At 38.5% G+C, this 13,092-nt stretch overlaps 1 protein-coding gene across 3 annotated transcripts in view; it reads right to left on the bottom strand.

The window, feature by feature from the left end:
* Nucleotides 1-2,932: 2,932 nt before the first annotated feature.
* zfat (zinc finger and AT hook domain containing) overlaps nt 2,933-13,092 on the bottom strand; it is a 10,837-nt gene continuing 677 nt past the window's right edge. Inside the window, exons 2-24 of one of the 3 annotated variants that reach the window (XM_027287287.1) lie at nt 12,575-12,733; nt 12,084-12,251; nt 11,628-11,756; nt 11,314-11,427; nt 11,085-11,207; nt 10,903-10,976; nt 10,459-10,547; nt 10,186-10,260; nt 9,833-9,981; nt 9,305-9,396; nt 8,851-8,999; nt 7,845-8,769; nt 6,972-7,077; nt 6,601-6,833; nt 6,414-6,495; nt 6,188-6,283; nt 5,509-5,682; nt 5,215-5,303; nt 4,693-4,831; nt 4,423-4,529; nt 3,706-3,793; nt 3,460-3,557; nt 2,933-3,378 (exon numbers count right to left, since the gene is read on the bottom strand). In XM_027287287.1, coding sequence (XP_027143088.1) covers nt 3,184-3,378; nt 3,460-3,557; nt 3,706-3,793; nt 4,423-4,529; nt 4,693-4,831; nt 5,215-5,303; nt 5,509-5,682; nt 6,188-6,283; nt 6,414-6,495; nt 6,601-6,833; nt 6,972-7,077; nt 7,845-8,769; nt 8,851-8,999; nt 9,305-9,396; nt 9,833-9,981; nt 10,186-10,260; nt 10,459-10,547; nt 10,903-10,976; nt 11,085-11,207; nt 11,314-11,427; nt 11,628-11,756; nt 12,084-12,251; nt 12,575-12,733 — 3,653 coding nt within the window. In that variant the 3' untranslated portion in view covers nt 2,933-3,183. Of the gene's footprint in view, nt 3,385-3,459; nt 3,558-3,705; nt 3,794-4,422; nt 4,530-4,692; nt 4,832-5,214; nt 5,304-5,508; nt 5,683-6,187; nt 6,284-6,413; nt 6,496-6,600; nt 6,834-6,971; nt 7,078-7,844; nt 8,770-8,850; nt 9,000-9,304; nt 9,397-9,832; nt 9,982-10,185; nt 10,261-10,458; nt 10,548-10,902; nt 10,977-11,084; nt 11,208-11,313; nt 11,428-11,627; nt 11,757-12,083; nt 12,252-12,574; nt 12,734-13,092 lie in introns of all 3 variants that reach the window. The other 2 variants (XM_019275882.2, XM_027287286.1) reach the window with 2 other exon arrangements.

The raw sequence follows: 13,092 nt of genomic DNA, 5'->3' as shown, positions 1-13,092 counted from the left end.
TTTCATTACATTCCTTTTGGTTAGAGGCTGATTTTGTCAAATATCAGAAGTTTTTGATGCTGATTAAAGATGTAATGTGGACTAACTAACTATGTGGAACTATTTGAGTGTTAAGTGTTATATTTCTTCGGGGAAAAAAAGTGGCAATTTATCCACAACTTTATTATCAAAGCTTTGCAATGTTAAGATAAAATAATTGTTTTGCTTTAATATTTTTGAAATGTTTAGCTTTAATATATTAAATGCATAATTAACACATATTTGTATTCCATTCACTTTCAACTTTAAGCTATATATAATATAATGTATGTAATTTCATAATGTAGCAGCTGTGGGTGAACAGTGACAATGCTGAAAATGATCAGCAGCTTTAAAAAGACTTGAAACTCCAACAATATCATATATGTCAGTCAAAGATTAAACTTTAGATCTGTAAAATTACATTTATTAACTTTCTATTGTTTAATAATTATTGCAATATAATAGAGCCTCTTCTCCCTCAACAGCTGCCATTGTCGAGCAAAGAAAAAGTGGCTTGTCACGGAGCACGAGTCAACTCAGATCCTGCAGCAAGGTCCATTTACCTTGCCAAAAGGCACACACATACACACATTCATTCTGGTGAGATATGAAAGTAAGCCTGTCGTGGGACAGGTCATCCAGGTGGTGGGTGAAGAAGTCGAAGTGAGCTGCATGCAACAGCTGCGTAAGAAGAACGTCTTCACCTGGCCTCATCCACCTGACATCTTATTCTATTATGGATCTGATGTGCTGCACAAAATCTCTGAGCCAGAACCTTTGAACTCACGTCATTCAAAACTAATGACCGACGACTGGAAACATTTCCAGTCGACTGTCATGCTTGATTTTCAGATGAAAAATACTGGTTACACCAATTGACACAAACCAGTGTCAGTTGGTGTAACCAGTATTTTTCATAAAAATGTTATAATTTACAGGTAGATTCATGGGGAATAAGATGTAATCCTCTATTGCTATGTGCTAACATATTTTTAAACAGTTTATACATAATTTGTCAAATGTTATTTAGAAAACAGCAAGGGTTTTCAGAATTTGTCCTGCTCTATATTGCAAAAACGCATACAATTATATTTTAAAATAATCCTAATAAAATCTATTTTCAAGTGATATATTAAAATCAAGTAACTGTTTTTATAGGTACACTTGCATACACTCTAGGTGGAAATACATATTTAATAGCCTTTTTTTTTTAAATCAAAATAGAAGTAAATGATTTCTGAGGGATTTTGTGTCTGCCCTGCTGTGTTACTTTTTCAGTCTTTAATCCCTGTGTTAACTTGACAGAAGCCTAAGAAGAGAAGGCATCTGCGTAATTAGGCTCTAGTTAGTTAGTTGTAGTTAGTTTGTAATGAAGAGTATAACTAATTTAACTGGGTTGAGTCAGAACAACAAAAGTCACTTCATGTGGAAGTGAAAAATAGAAGCAAGGGTTTGATTTGAATTAGACTCTATCGATCACTATGATGTAAATATTGGAATTATTCTCCTCCACAGTTCTTTGTTTATTTGGTCTGCTTTTAACCCTCTGAAAATGATGGTGGATCGTCTGGCGTTAGTCTAGTTTTTAAGTTAGTGGTGAAGCCAGTGTTATATGGATTTTAAGATTGCAATGAATCTATTGATACCAAACATGTCAGGTTATTTTACTGGGAGAGTTGTCTTTACCACGAGGCCTGTGACCCCTCAGTGATTGCTTGTAATATTTGCTTTGCCGTCAGAAGTTCTAAAGTTAGCACCAAATTAAAAGTTTGTCTGACAGCAAGGTTAAACATAGAAAATATTCTTAATATGGTGTAGACTTAAACAGATATTGATTTTTTTGGAGATGAACCTTTTCGTGTGTCGAAAAAATATTTTTTCTGCTGAGCCTGTCCACAGCAGTGCATAGCTCTACTTCTCATAGTACCTTATACAACCCCATTTCAAAATACCATAACTATACCTTTGTAGGTGCCATATGTAAGATTCTGAGGCATTCTTCGTATTCATTTCATTTCAGTTATAATTGTTTTTAATGTTAATGGGTGAACCAGTTGTAGCTTAAAAATGAACCCTTCAAATGAATGAAGGGTTGCCGATGACTGTGAAGGACAAAAATTCATTTAGCATAAACAATTGATTGCGGAATTAATTAAATATTTGAATGAATATTACATTCTAATCTTCAGTTAGGATATAACAACTAAATTCAAATCCTATAATAATTTTAGGAGACATGTTTCTGAAATGTCACCCTAAATTGAGACAAGACACAGACAGATGAAGTTTCTGCAAAATATAACAATATCTGAACTTTGAATTTATTAGGCGCAGGGGGCATGACTAAGTCGCTCAGGTTAGAGAGACGCAGTTTAACGTAGGAGTAGAGCGAATGAATGTGAAAACAAGCTGAAATCCGAGTGAAACTTCATAAATGATACCACGTGGAGAAAGAAGAAAGAACAGTTCAACAACAAGAGTTGGAGAAACCTTGATGACATCTGTTCATTGTTTATGCTTTTATTTTCTCGGTGACTTTTGAATATAATACAGTATAAGGTACTGTTTACAAATGTTTTCCAGAAACATATAAACACACTGCATTCATAACAATACTTTTTGAAACTTCAGAAAGCATGACGATTATCTCCATTTTGCGCTGAGAAGACTTTTTTTGATTGTTATGGCAGCAAATGATCTTTCTCAGACCTTTTACAGTGTCTATATAGAGTGTACAGAGACCTCTATATTAAGATCATAATGCAAGATGTCTTTTCCACTTTTTATATTTCAAAGTGATAGTTTAGTCACATATGTCAGGAATTTGTCGGGAATTTGAAACTGTACCAAAGTCATGTGAGCAACTTCGATTTGTTTTTGGTAAATGAAGCCACACCAGTGTATCAAGCAGTGCTGGACAGGTTTTTTTTTATTTAAATATACTTTGTAAGTACAAAATATGTCACATAATCACACAATCAAGTATTGCACTTATATTTTTCATAATTACTACATGACTAAAAATACATTTGAAGAATACTCCTTATGATGACAGGTCAACATTCACTAAATCCTGATTTTATTGCTTATTGGTATTTTATTTTACTTTTGTAAACTCATCTACTGACTGATCAGCAGTCTTATGTTAAAGTTCTAGCAGTACTAGTTGATTTCTACAGTGTGTTCCTGGACATAGACGATGTAGTGGTGAGTGTTTTCTCCCTGAGTGAGGACTGTCAGAGCCTCCAGGCCGTGTGCCTCCTCCACCACCATCACCTGGTCGCCGGTTAGACCGCCGTCTGCGTTCACCACCATCAGCTGGTTACTGCAGTTACCGACTTCCTGCTCATCTGCCACCTGCAACTTCAGCCACAACTCAACATCAGCATTTTTGTTGTAACCACTCTTTTTCTGAGTAAGTCATGTGATGTTATTTACCTGTTGTACCACGGTAACAGTGCCTGGAGCCATGGCAACCATGGAGGTGATGGCGTCATGAGTCTCTGAACTGAATTCTGTGATTTGCTGGATATTAACTGTACACGAAAAAACACACATTTATTTTGAAAGGTTAGGTACATACTGTATGCTAAAATACATTAATGACTCACACAAATAGGAATAGCCATAAATAGGTCCTAAGTCAGTTATCCACTGTATGTTTATCACAGTTGCTGTTGTTACCATTGTCCTGCAGAGCTGATACAGGTGATTCTGTCAGCTGCTCTTCATCCTCCACAGGAACATACTGGGCTTCTACTGCCTCCCCCACCTGGATTATTTATACATGAGACAGCATTATCCTAAAACAATATTGGTTTTGAAAAATAAGAATGATTGCTAATTACAATTCATATTTTGACAACAGCCTTTAAGTTCCCAAACCATAAATATATTTTAAATGACAAGAGATCAGGACAAAAGCATCACTAAGAGTGAGCTCTAAGTGGCTGTACTTAGACATACTTAATACTAATGGCATAATGTTGACCATGTGTAGCATACGAATGCTAGCCTTTGCTAACAAGCACTAACACACACTGAACTGAACAACATGAAATTTCATGATGACACAGTTCATCCTTTGGGGATCTTGAATGTCTCTACCAAATGTTGTGCCAATCCGTCAACAAGAAATGAGATATTTTAATGGAATAAGTGAAAACTTATTTGACACGACAGTGGCACTCCAGGGAAAAGTCGAGGGATCGCTGAAGTCATTAGGATTTATCCTCTGAGGAAAATTAGTGTCTGCACAAAATTACATAGAAATCCATCCAACAGATTAGAGGGATATTTCAGCCTGGACTAAAGTGGTGGACATTACCTCTCCTAGCATGGCTAAAAATAACCCAATGCTATTTCCACTGTATCTAATCTGTGTATGTGTACACTGTTTACCTCCCAGGTGCCTTCCACCACTTTTAGGCTGTGTTTGCTCTTCAGGTGTCGGTTCAACTCCCATTTGGTGCCATAAACAAATTCACATTCAGGACACTTCACACCACCTAAACAGAGGTACACACAAAAGCTGTTAGGTCGGGCAGAACACACTTTTTCTGCACAAACTCTATATTAAAACATATTATTAACGGTAGTAATTTTATATTAACTATGCACTGAAAGTGTACTGTATTTATAACTTCATACTGCCATTACAGCCCAACAGACCTTGCTGTTTCAGAGCTTCAGGGTTAGGCAGTCCAGGTCCGGCATTGTGATATTTCTGATCTGGGTGTTTCATGTTGTAGTGTCGCTTCAGGGGCCCAGCGATGTTACAGGAGTAGTGGCAGTGGGCACAGCGAAATGGCTACATAGACAAAAACAAACACAAGTTAATGCAAATGAAATATATGTAGGACAAGACTGTATTTGGACTATCATGACTGATAATAGCAAATGTGAATTACAGTTGTCTAATTTTATTAATGAATACCCTGAACAATGTGCAGTCAGCCTTAATCATGCATAGACAATAAAGAAAAATAAAATACTACTGCTGAAACACATCTATACCATCTGCCAGTGACAAAAAACAATAGATTAATTATGTTAGAATAATTATAGAATGCACTTTAAATTGAGATTAATGAGGTTTTTAGGCAATTTGTTCCTATTGATATTAGACAATTCACACAGATGTAGTACTGTGTTTATACATAATGAGGCTATAAGCTGTGTTTGTGTTCTGACCTTGAACTCGGCATGCTGCTCCATGTGTCTAAGCAAAGAGGGTTTAGAGACCGAGGTGAAGTCACACTCCGAACAGTGAAACCGTTTCCCTGCACAAATACAAAACAGTTGCTCTTATACTTATAATCACTTTGCACTTCCTCAGATTTCTGCACATTTCTGTCACCATTCTTGTGACGTACAGGACATAATTCATGATAAGATGTACAGTAATAAATCGACAAGTAAATAAATGACCAGTGAATCAGCAGCGACAACAACGACATCATCAGTGACAGAGCAGAGTGGACGTACCTTCATCAGTGTGGCTCAGTCTGTGGCTTTTCAGCGTGACTTTAGATTTGAACTTTTTACCACACAGATCACAGAGGTGACGTCTCTCTGTGTTGTGTCGGTTCATATGAGTCTTCAAGTTACTCCTGCTGCGGCCTGCATAGTCACACACATTGCAGACGTATGGCTTCAAACCTGCTCACATGGACACACACACACGAACAAACACACATTTAAAAAGATCACCAGCGGATCAGCAAAGACAAAAGAACAGAAATACAGCAACAAAATGCAGAGTTAAGGAATATGAAAGTGTGAAGAAAGATAAACCTGCTGAAAAACAGAGCGGAGCTCCAGCTCAGGTGTTGTTGAAGGTCTTAGTGAACGAAGCTAGTTTACCAAAAACCCATCATTGCCAAATTTCTATTTGTTTTTTCATCTTTGACATAATGCCATGTGGATGATTTTTGTTTGTTCGTGTTCTCATTATTTCACAGGTAACGTAACCAACAGGCCAATTTTCTTCCGCAACATCTGCAACATTTTTAGTCTGTTCCATGGCTGTCCTCCAGGAGGAGGGGAGACAGCTGGAAGCTCAGACCACACATTAATCAAGCAGTGACACGCTGTACATGGACACTGATGGGCCCATATGTCTTTATAGAAACTGCAGTGTTGTGTACATGTGTTTGTATCACACCTTGGTGGGCCCAGATGTGTCGCTGAAAATCGCTGCTGTTCTTTAGGAAGTAGGAGTCACAGTATGGGCACTTCTCTGCGCGCTGCACCGTCAGTCCTTCACCGTGCATAAATATAACATCATTATATAACACAGTCTTCTATATCATCACAATGAGACACTTAAAATCAGTTGTTTTTAAAGAATAAATATTAACACATAGTCTATATGTTTGTGTGTATCTTACCAGGGTGAGATGTTTTGATGTGGTGTTTTAGTCTGTGCTCTGGATAGCTGTGCTGGCAGACAGGACAAGTCACGCTCTTCCCCTGTAAACAACAGTGAGACAAAGCCATCTGACAATCCTCCCCAAGAGAAACCAAGAGTCACTGTTTTCAAGGACTTATTTTTCCAGTAGGGTGAAGGCTGGTTACCTGTTCCTGATGTGTCCTTAAATGGGCTTGAAGTTTGTATTTGTCTGATGTGGTGTATTTACAGCCGGGATTCGAACAAGGCAGCAACAAGCCGCTGTGCTTCTGGATCTGGTGCCGCTTTAAAGAGCTTTTTGTGATGGAAGAGTAACTACACTTTGAACAGTAATGTGAGTGCTCCTTAGTGTGTGTGCGTACATGGACGTTATAGTGGACTTTGTACCAGAACAGTTTACCTGTGCAGCAGAAATGAACATGATTAAAACCGACCAGAATAGATAGACGCCAGATCAAAAGCCATCAAAAGCAAGATAAAGGCTACATAATAAATAATATTATGTAAAATAAAGTCAATGGAGGTTTTATCATCTTACCACAGTATTGACATTCCAGGTCTCCGTAAATTTTCCTGAGCCGTTGGAAAGACTCCATATTAAGCCGAGTCTTTTGAAGAGATGAGAACACCTGCTGAAACGCATTCTGATGGAAAACATGAGCAGAAAACATGTCAGTATCTATCTACATTAAAAAAAATGGTTATGTATTTTAGACACATAAATTAACTAATAAATAATATGTAGTCACATTTTAATTACAGCATGCCTAATATAATAGAATCAAGACAGGATCAGGAGGAATAACCAAACGTTTTAGCAGCAGGAAGACGAACCTCCTAAAAATGTCTTAACTCCGTTTAGTGACACTTGTCGTTATTATACTATTATTACTTATTTAGTTTCATTTAAAATGTACTGTGGGCAATCATGGAAATGTATTTCATACATATAATTGTTCACTTGAACTGAATATTGGTATGTTATGATTATATTTACTAATGATGACAATAAAACAGCAGGCAATCTGCTTTCTATGTCTACAGTAGAAAGTTACATTGATATTAATGTTATATTGTAATGTAAAAAGTCACAGAGGCACTAATTACTGGCTTCCACTCAAGACTTTAAACTTGACAATAAAGCTACAGTCACAACAATTAGATGATTAATCAATTGACAGCAAATTAATCGACACCTATGTTGATGATCGATTCATTGTCAATTCTCTTGTTTGAGCCCCTCAATGTGAAAACTAACTGATTTTCGTTAAACACTGTATTAAAGGAGGTCAGTCAAAAAACACTGAATGACATATGATATGACATAATGGAAATATTGATGGATTGATTAACTGCAGCTGTAGGCCTAGCTGACTTTATGGCCCTTCTAAAGCGCCTGCAATTAAATTACCCTTTCTGATTGTGGAGTTTGTCTATCGTCTGGAGGTGTTGATGACAAATGTGTGTGTCCATCCAAATCACACGAGTCTGTATTTCCTGAGGACGAAGATGTGAGTGAATTTTTGGGTGGAGCTGGGTGTGTGTTTTCTTGAGTCCTGGCGTCCAAGAGAGGGGTGTGATTGATCCCTGCTGATACAAAAGTCTGTGTATTTTCTTCAGCTTCAGGGGGGTGTGAGTCTGTGCCGTCCTGTGATTTCTCCTCAGCTGTTGCTTCATCACGTCTGTCAGAGGGAGTTGTGGTCTCCATGGAAATCGCTTCATGGAGCACTTCTTGAGAGCCTTGCTGTGAACCTTTCCCTGTTACTCCATTTATCACCTGTAACTCTTCTGCACTTTCACCCTGAGATTTAACTCCTTCTCCCTCTTCCCCCTGCTCCCTATCTTTACTTGCTGCTAATTCCAGGTGCTCCTCTCCCCCAACATCATTTTTACCACCCTCCTCTCTTGTCCTCTCCTCTTCATTCTCCTGCTCTATCCTGTGCTCTTCCTTCATCCCTTCCTCGGGATCTTCTCTCTCCTCATCCCCCCACATGCCTCCTTCAGGCTGCATCAGATAGTAGCTGTTGTTGATACAGTCCGTGAAGACCTGCTCCTGGTCCAGCTCCGTGTGAGACTCTTTCAAGTGACCCTCCAGCCTCTGAGAGCTGACAAACTTTCCATCACACACACAGCACACATACAGGAAGAGGTGCTTTCTGACGTGAGCAGCGAGAGCGGCCATCTTGGTTGCAGCATGGTCACAGAGGTGGCAGGCGAAGGGACGCTGGGGTCCGTGGACCAAGAGGTGGCGCTCCCGCTCGAGCTGGTTCTTAAAGCGTCGATTACAGGTGGGACAGTGGTAAAGGAGCTGTCTGAGGCCCTGACGAGTTTTTAACCTGGACAAGATAAACAGGTTAGTGTGTCGGGGAGGTGTTGGAGTTAAACATGCAGATAAAATAAAGGAGCTAATATCAAACCTGAGTTGTTGGTAACTCTGGTGGACAGCAGGGTCTTTCAGGTTATGTCGTTTTTCCATGTGTTTCAGCAGGTTCTTCACATCAGAGTATTTTTTCTCACAGAAGCTGCAGTGCTGCTTCACTTTGAGATGGACTCGCTCTATGTGGACCTGCGTTAGCAGAAACAGTGTGGCTGCAACCTTAAGACTGATATGATCTATTTGGATGTGGAAACCTGAATCAAAACTAATTAATAGTACAACTAATACAGTCCAAACACAAAATGACATGCAGAAAAATACATCCACCGACTGTCAAGATGACATGTTTCCCATAAAAGTGGACTGCTGTAATGCAGTTTGAAGATAAGTTACAACATACATCAAAAACAACCCTTATTGTATGCATGTTAATACTAATTATACTGAGGATATGACAGTTCTATCAATTATATGAATAATAGTAATAACAACACCTTGAGGTGTCCTGGGCTGAGGCAGTTGAAAGGACAGTGCTGACAGCTGAACTTCTCTCCTGTGTGCTTCCTCAAGTGAACATTCAGGTTGGCTTTGAAGGGAAAATCAAAGAAGTGAACACGTAAGTAAGTAAGTGAGCAGCTTTTACAGGAATTTAAAATAGTTTTTAACTGCAGGTTTTATACTTTTGTCATTTAAAGGTTACAGAAATGACCCTGGTCTGCAATATGTTATTTACTGTTAATTCTGGTATCCATTCCAAATTTCCTTTTGGGAAACATTTAAGACTTATCCAGTCTTAGTGATTATAAAGATTATACAAAAGGTATTTGATTGTATATTTAAAGGAGCAGTTAAGACAACAGATCTCTACAGCCTTCTCTTCTACAAAAACTGTTTTCCTGTTCCTGCCGGCACCTTCAATTTTTTTTTTTAAATCCACAAATAGCAACTTTTGATTGAGTGTCAATTTAATTTTCATGCTGAAATTTCAGTGTGGACAGTTTCTCTTGTGTGCCTGGATTTACCTTTGATGGCTGACGCGTAGTCACAGTGTGGACACTGGAACGGTTTCTCCTGCGTGTGTGTCCTGAGGTGTGCCACCAGTGAGTGTCTGAATTTAAAGATCTTATTACAGAACTCACAGGCGAAAATCTTCAACTGGCTCTGAAGTAAACTGGGAGACAGAGAGTGACAATATTACATTTACCAGTTAACAATATCATCATAGCTGCTCTTGTGGCCGTGGATGTTTTTGATGTCGCGAATGAAATAGATGAACTTCTTTAACTGATTCTAACTAAATACCTTTCAACTCCTCAAACCACTTCTATAATATGAAATCAATATTAATTCAATTAAAAACATATTCATACAGTACCTGGTAGCATTTTGCTTGATAGAATATTCCTGGAAGCCTCTGCTTGCTGTTGTTGTTGAGGAGGTCGGATCAGAACTAGGATAGAAAACACAGTTATCAGACTCCTGACTAGCAGAACCTTTACAACATTATTGATGCATGCTGTTAACGAGTCACATCTCACTGTCAGCCTGACTAACAATTTGTTATTATGAGTATCAATTATGCTTCACATTGAAAGGATTATAGAGATCATGATTGTAGAGAGATGATGGACATTTTCCTTTATATTACCTTTGCTCCTGATCTGTTTTAGTGTTACCTTCGCAGGTAGTCACGTCACTTGTAAGGCTTTTCGACTGACTCTGAAAGACTGCAGACTGCTGACGGCCAAGAAACATTCAATAAATAAACTCATTAGGAATCACAGACCAATTTGAATCAAATACATGTAATAATAATAATAATAATACCAAAAAAACACAAGAAAAACATATTATCACCATGAAATTCAGTTGTTCTATCCTACACTACTTACAGAGATTATATCTGTGATGATTTTTCACTATAACGAGCACCACAAATAAAATTCAAAACACTTATTATAATGTGGTGGAGGTACAAATTTCAGAGATATCTCAAAACCTGTCTGCTAGGCTAGACAATACAAGAGTAAAATTGTCAAATATAATTTGGGTGAATACACCTTTTGATGTTCCTGTGTATTCCTCTGCTTACCTGAGGTGGAGCTTGGATGGCTACAGACTCTGTTTCTGCTGAACTATCCTCTACTGGAACCATCTTAGAAACACCTGTTGAATTAAAGGTAACGCATCTGAGAAATATTTTCTACAGCAGCCAAATCAGTTGTTGGCCAAAACGTAAAAAACTGGCACAAAAACAAGCTCATTAAAACTAACCTGGAAGTGTTTTATCTTCTGTCAGAACAACACTGATGACCGACTTTTTGTTTCCCGTTGCTAGCCCTCCTTCTTTGGAGATGCGGCTTCGGTTGGTTCTCTGGGGTTTCAAGCTGCCAACGTCTTCAAGCAGAGAAGAAAAAAAGGGTCATAAAACTAAACCTGATCCTTTCTGCCAGGAGTGCTCTGATGAGGAGGATAACACTGATAAGAACCATGTTGAATGTACCCTTTTCTCTCACAACTCCTGGTCTTGCTGAATTTTGTTGCATCTGGTTCAGATCTGCTCCCCCAGGATCCACACTCCCAGAACACTCAGCTCCTGCTCCACCACAGATGCTCCCTAAAATAATAATATTTATTGATGAGATTCACCAAGTACAAAAAATGTACATAAATCGTGTTCTTCTGGACTTAATATCTGTAGTATGCAGAGAATTATTTAATTATAATTAGGCTACGGATAATAGACAGGTCTATGGTCTTTGAATGCCGCTTTGGGACATATTAACTTTTCTATTGATGGTTTATGTCACTCCTCACCATTTTCCTCTTCGTCCTCCTCTTCTTCCTCTTCTCTCAGGCAGATGTGTTTGAGGATCTGTCTTCTGTTGCTGAATGAGCGATGACACACTCTACATTCCAGCCCTAATATCCTGTCATGGCTTTCTCCTAGCAGAACAAAATAAGCACACAGTTCGTGTAGCATGTTTACAAAAATCACCAAGAAAGATAAATTGAAATATCCCCTTAACACAACTTAGTGACTTTTCACATAGGGTTACAAACTGGGCAAAAGGCCAGCTGCCCAAAACACTGTGAGTGCTGTTTGTGAGCAGATAAAACTATGTGATATCCTATTTATGTGTGTCCACTGTTACTCAACCTGCATGGTGATATTCACATTTTAAATAATACTTTCACGTAGAGGGTACTTATCCAGTCTTTTGCATGGATAAGAAAACATTATGGGATATATTTAAATAGCAGCAGTACTACCTTCTATCAAGCTACATTGTCTGTTGCCTTCCTCCTTATTCCCGTCTTCTTTTCTTTGAACAGCATCCTCTGTAGAACGGGTGGAGTTAGCCTTGCCCTCTGTCAAATCCGGGCGTGTCTTCTTCGTAGAGCCTTTCGGTCGTCCTCGTTTTCGCTTCACTGGGCTCTCTGTGGCCCAACAAAACAGTAGAAGAGACACTGGTGGGTTTCCCCAACTCTTTCAGAGACTAAAATGAACAATAAGCTTATACTGCAAACAATTATCAAAAATCTGACATACTGTATCTTATGTCTTTATTTTCATCCCCCAAATACAATGAAAAAGAAATAACGTTGGCAATAACCTTGTACAATGAATTGAAGAGGCTTGAGTCCAACACATAACTCGACTCCAATTCATCTCAGAAATAGTAAATGTAGTCGTACTGATTAGGATTACTATTTATTTTAAACATGGTTTTGCGATAGTAATCCCAGAATGCTAATCTGACCTGCCAGCGTCTGCACAGGCTCTCCTACAAGGGGCTGCAGTGCAACGATGATGTCATCAGGAGGCTCCTGCTGGGGGTGCAGCTGGGAGCAATGGGCCAGCAGCTGAGAGCGACTGGGAGAGAAGAGGTTGCACAGCCGACACATAAACACAGAACCAGCTGGAGAGAGAGGGAGAAGAAAGGTGGCGGACAGAAGTGATTTCATCTAAAGCGCCAAAGAGACAAATGAAAAAACTGTCTTCAGTTAGTGTCACGACATTACAATTTCAATCTTTAAACGCACCTAAAGTTAACAGAAACTAAAGAAAACATTTCCTCCAACATGAGGTATTGTTGTTGATTTGTATTGATGTTAAAAGTGGAATAAATGACGATAGAAAAAGATGATTTAAATGTGTTCAGTTTCAACAAGTGCTCATTTGTTTTTGTCACAGAATAGACAGTCTGGACTCATTAAATAACAATATTATTTATTCTCTTGATACACCAACAATGGGTTAAAATCCTAAATATCAACA

This window comes from Larimichthys crocea, chromosome XIII (genome assembly GCF_000972845.2).
Source record: "Larimichthys crocea isolate SSNF chromosome XIII, L_crocea_2.0, whole genome shotgun sequence".
Classification (NCBI taxonomy): domain Eukaryota; kingdom Metazoa; phylum Chordata; class Actinopteri; family Sciaenidae; genus Larimichthys; species Larimichthys crocea.
The sequence above is the reverse complement of the archived record's forward strand: the minus strand, read 5'-3'. Positions and strand labels throughout refer to the sequence as shown.